General features: G+C 49.6%; 1 protein-coding gene across 1 annotated transcript; it reads left to right on the forward strand.

Moving 5' to 3' along the window:
* The first annotated feature begins 1,258 nt into the window (after positions 1 to 1,258).
* On the forward strand, positions 1,259 to 4,002 carry LOC115277967 (immunoglobulin lambda-like polypeptide 5). Its single transcript, XM_029922388.1, has 3 exons — positions 1,259 to 1,356; positions 2,046 to 2,146; positions 3,566 to 4,002. The coding sequence occupies exons 1-3, from the start codon at positions 1,340 to 1,342 to the stop codon at positions 3,817 to 3,819; spliced, it is 372 nt and encodes a 123-aa protein (XP_029778248.1). The 5' UTR covers positions 1,259 to 1,339; the 3' UTR covers positions 3,820 to 4,002.
* The last annotated feature ends 1,298 nt before the right edge of the window (positions 4,003 to 5,300 follow it).

The raw sequence follows: 5,300 nt of genomic DNA on the forward strand, positions 1-5,300 counted from the left end.
CTGAGCTCAACATCTTTAGGGGGAAAATCATTTATTTGGCCTCCTGGGAAAGGAACCCACAGGACGATTGGTGTCCTCATGTTGTCTGAGGAGTAGCTTAACTCTCAGGTAAAATGGCCTGAGAATGTTCCTCAGCAGGAGATACAATCAGCAGACACAAGAAAAGCCATCCACCACAATGTCTGCATACTTTCTTTTCCCTGTGAGCCATGTCCTCTGCCAGTCATAGCTGACCTCACTAACCTTGGGCCCCCTAGTTACTTCTAGAATAATCCTGAGCTTCTCCCAGTATCTGGCACCACACCATCTACAATTTGCACTCTCTTATGATGTCTACTCTCCTCTTCTTATAAACTCCCACTCAATGCCATGTTTTCCCTGGTTTCCTACTCCATCTGAGTGTTACCCATCATACCATCTTAGAGTCTTCTCCCTTCCTTATGAAAACCCCTGGTCCTACCTCCCTAGGGACAATCTCATGTTCTCACTCCCACGGACTCCCTCTCACTCTTCCTACAGGAAACTCTGCCTGGATGTTGGTCACTCACACACACACTCCCACTGCTGGCACCTCCACACAACAGTGTCACTTCCTTCCCATTTTGTTCCAAGTTCTCTGGGAGACAGACCCTAGTTATGCTCTTTCGGACTCGCCAAGGCCAGGCCAACCCATGAACCCACCACTTGTGCTTAGCTTCTATGCCTGGGACCCCTATGTTATAAATCATGGCTCACATTCTAGGAATGGGCTGCTGACATGTTTCTCAACTGACTCATCTTCTTAGCATCTCAGTGTGCGTTTTCATCATAACACACACAGGCATGCACACACACAGGTACCCATGAACAGAACCATACATGCACACACATGATGATAAAGAACCATTGGTTCATTTATAACACCGCCATAGTGAACATCTCTACGGAAGCATCAGAATGAGTAGGGGTAGAAGTTGTTTTACTGCGTCCCGGGATGGGACATGAACAAAGAAAACTTCGTACCCGCAGAAGCTACCAATGCCAGCCGGTGACAATAGAAGACCCTGCCAGTTGTGGTCTAGGCTGGAGTGAGACAACCAACCTCAGGAGCAAATGGGAGGCAGTTGAGAAACAAAGTGAGAGCAATTCAGGAAAGACAGCGGGGATGCTGGCTCAGTGTGAGACTATGTCACAGAAAGAACCCTGTCAGTCCTGTGTGTCCCTTGTGTGAGCTCTGCAGATGACATCCCCAGGTCTTGGTGCAGGCCAGGGCCCTGGATGTAAGAAGCCCTCACAAAGTGAACATCTTGTATAGGGATACAGCACGTGTCCTGTGTGGCAGGGTCGTACTGTGCTAGTGATGCTCCTGTATCAGAGGTATGTGTTACTCTCAGTGCAATGGTCCAGTACAGATTTCTACACACCAGCTCAGGGCAAAATTGTTGGAACTAGTGATTGCCTCCCACCCATGGAGGGCCTGCCGAGTCTATCCAGTTTGTATTCAGCCCACCCACACCTAGAGCATGACAGCTGCCCTCAAGGGGATCAGGACAGGGACTAATAAGTGACCATGCTACTTTCCAAAAGAACCAGCCAAAGGCATGGATTTGGGAGCTCAGTGCCTAAAGAGGAATCTAAGTGCTGGGGGAAACATGACTCTCCTCCCAACACTTTCAATTCCTAACCTCAAACTTGCATGGTTTTTTGCGCTGAGGATGTGGTGGCATATCCAGGATCCTCCCCAGGAGTCCCAAGTCTGCAAAGGGCTCCCAGATCCATCAACTCTCTATTGAAACATCCCTGCTCATCTCTTCCACAATGACATCCTGACACAGACTGAGGAGGGCACCCAGTGCCTTCCTAAGAATGGAGTCAGCTGGGAATGCTGAAACCATACTTGGAAAGGGTCTCTCCAACCCCTCTCCATGATAGAAGATGGATGGAATTTGATCCCTCCATGGAACTGAAGTTCCACGTCCCCTGGGGTCATCCCCATCACCCACCCATCTGCCTAACCAGCACCTGTGACAAGCAGGCTGGGCTTTCATTCTCCCATGTACTTGCAGGTGGGCCTGGGTCAAGGGTGGAAGGGCTGACAGAGGATTTGTGTTGAAGGCTGCATCACAGTGTTTTATTTTTGGCAGTGGGACCCATCTGACCGTCATTGGTGAGTCTTCCCTCTTTTCCTCCTTTTTTAGATTCAGTGTACAAATTCTGGAGACTTTTCTCTGCTTTCTATTGTGAACTGAGCCTCTGCTGTAGGTCTGTGCGGTTTGTAAGTTTTGCCTCTTCTGTCTGCCCCTCATGGTCTCCACCTTTCCGTCTTGTCAGATGTCTGGTCAGGGCTATATGGAACCATCCTCTTAAACCCTTCCTGGTCTAGACCTAAGCAAGATCTCAACTTGGCTCCAGCTCTTTCCTCACGGGAACCTTTCTTCTAGACTCAGGAATGGTTGCCTTCCACTCAGGATCTCTGAGTTCCCAGAGTCCAACGAAAATTGAGGGATGAAGTGCAAGTGACTGGGTTTCAGGCTGCTAGAGAGGACATGGGATGTGGGAAGGATTCTGGAGATGGCTGAGCACTGGGTTCCATCCTCAGTGTGTCCCAGGCAGAGGAAATCCTGAAGCACAGTGAGGAGAGCCTTGTTTTGGAACTTGGAGACATGGAGGAAGAAGTGGGACAAGGAAGTCAAGGATTAAGGGAAGATTTCAGAGGAGAAGGCCATGGGTGCTGGGACCTTCCACCTCCACAGGGACAATCAGGAAACCAGAATCAGGACAGGCCTCAGTACTGTGACCTAAGGTCAGGACAGTCATCAGGGGTACATCCCTTCATTACCCACAACAGGAAAGTGACAATGGCAGATATATGGGGTGGAGTCCCGCGATATGGACAGTTGGCAGCGACAGTGACAGGTTCCAGAAATGCTAAGACAGTCAGAGCCCCAGCATCAATTCACAGAGCAGGGAGATCACTCAGATCTGACATAGCCCAGCCTCAGAACTGAAAATTCACCTCACCTGCAAACTCTCTGTCACAGCATGCCATGGAATCCAGTTCCCGAAACTCCAACTTTTTACCTCACAAATATCCATAGGTAGAGTCCCTGTTGGTAGGGGAAGGCTGCAGTGATGATGTGATGGGCTCTGGAGACAGGAAACCTACTTTTCAGATGGTAACACAGCCCTGAAACAGGACAGGCCAGCTTTAAGGTAACTGAGTAAGCAACCTGGGGGATACAGCAGTGACACAAACATTTAGGAAAGATAGCCTCACAAGGGAAGGCTGGTCTCAGGGCCACTTCCAGCCAGTCCCGGGGGATGACTGTGTGAATTAGCAGGACATGTGACCTGGAGAGAGTCTGAGGCCATGCAGTGACCCTGACACTACAGAATCTGGCAGTCAGATTCATTCCAACCGAAGTTGAGTGACCATACCCATGGCTTTCCTGACCTCAGGCAGCTGGGACCACTTGAAGCCCAAGCCATGGACATGATAGAGCTGTTCCCCACTTCAGGACCGAGGTAGAGGGCTTCAGCCATGGAGATATGATTTCTGACTTAACACCTCTCCACCACCCCACAGGTCAGCCCAAGTCAGCGCCATCTGTCATACTGTTTCCGCCCTCCCATGAGGAGTTCAGTGCCAACAAGGCCACCCTGGTGTGCCTCATCAGTGACTTCTACCCCAGCAGTTTGACTATGGCCACTGTCACCCAGGGTGTGGAGACCACTAAGCCCTCCAAACAGCAACAACAAGTACACAGCCAGCAGCTAACTGAGCCTGTCACCTGGCCAGTGGAAATCTCACAGCAGATTCACCTGCCAGATCACATATGAGGGGAGCACCATGGAGAAGAATGTGGTCCCCGCAAAGTGCTCTTAGGTCATGAGACCCCCACCCACCTAATGGAGTCTAGAGCCATGGGATTTCCAGGAACGACACCCCTGGGACTAGTTCATTCCAGCCATTCACCCAGTACCCAATCCACACTCAATAAATTGTGTATATTCAATCAAAAATTGTGCTTTCTGGTTATTTGGGTTTAACATCTTTTTGTTCTGAATCAACTACCTTTTGGAACATCATTGTTTTGGATTTGTTGAAGAGGAGCCCACAGAAGTCATCCCCATTTTTTTAAAGGGGTAGGTAGTTTTGCTCCTAGACACAATTGCCAGAGAATATTCCAGAAAAGGAGATACAAACCACAGAACCAAGAGAGACCATTCTCTGACGTGCCTCTGCTTACTTTTCTTGCATGGCCCACATCAACCACCAGTTATACAGAAGTTCACTGCTCTTAGTTCCCTATGGACTCCCATAATAATGTCTGAGCTCCTCCCTGGACCTGAGTCTTTGTTGTCTGGTATTGGTCCCCCTCCTGAGATGTCCCACTCTCCTTCCATGAATGCCCTCAGTTTTCTTGGATTCCTACCTCATATGGACATTTCCCATGGTCACAGACTATAACATTCCTTCCTTATCAGCCATCCTTCCTCCCCAGGAACACTATCCTGTCTCCCTCCCATAGACACCTCTGTCATACTCACTAAGGATCCTCACTTCTCAGATCCTGGTCACTCAATCCCACACTTACAGGGGCGCCTCTCCACCCACATGTGTCACAAAGGCCCAGCTGTATTCAAGACTCTGGGAGGCAGGGAGCCCTTAGAGTATCCACTGCTGATGATATAAGAAGCACTAAAACAAAATGCCCATGGATGGTCACTGAGGCCATGAGTTCAATGACTAGACTACATTCTGGATTATACCTTGGGCAACTTTGAACTGTAAACTGACTCACCTTCTTAGGTTTGTGAATGGGCCCTGAGAACCAAGAAGTCTGCTGTGCTAGGAGCTGGCTCAGGATGGTGGGTCTAGGCTTCTTGTCACAGGCTGGGCATGCACACATACACAATAAACTCACACACACACACACCAAGACACATGCACACCTGCTATTGCACACATGGCCATGTTGCATGTTCTAGGAAATGTGGTGGGTGGCATCCAGAACCCTCCATGGGCCTCAGCTTTGCAGAGGGCACAGGCCCCATGATGTCTGTGTTGGAAACTGTACTTTCTGATCTTCCAGGTAGCATTCCCCAAACAAGGTAAGCCATACACAAGAGCTCCTGCCAGGAGCTACCTGGGTTATGATATATCACTCAGATATTTCCTCCTATCTTTCCATGGTGAGGGCTGGAAGGAAGCTCACTCCATGAGGAAGAGAAGGTGCATTGGGGAGAGGGGCCCTGTCTCAAGCTTCTGTGGGCCAGCCCACCACCCACAAAGATAAGGCTGGACTTTGAGCCTCCTA

This window comes from Suricata suricatta, chromosome 14 (genome assembly GCF_006229205.1).
Source record: "Suricata suricatta isolate VVHF042 chromosome 14, meerkat_22Aug2017_6uvM2_HiC, whole genome shotgun sequence".
Taxonomy (NCBI): domain Eukaryota; kingdom Metazoa; phylum Chordata; class Mammalia; order Carnivora; family Herpestidae; genus Suricata; species Suricata suricatta.

What these genes read in the sequence shown, in the direction of transcription:
- LOC115277967 (XM_029922388.1), top strand. An exon ending in GACCCATCTGACCGTCATTG is followed by an intron (nt 2,147 to 3,565) that starts GTGAGTCTTCCC and finishes ACCACCCCACAG; the next exon opens with GTCAGCCCAAGTCAGCGCCA.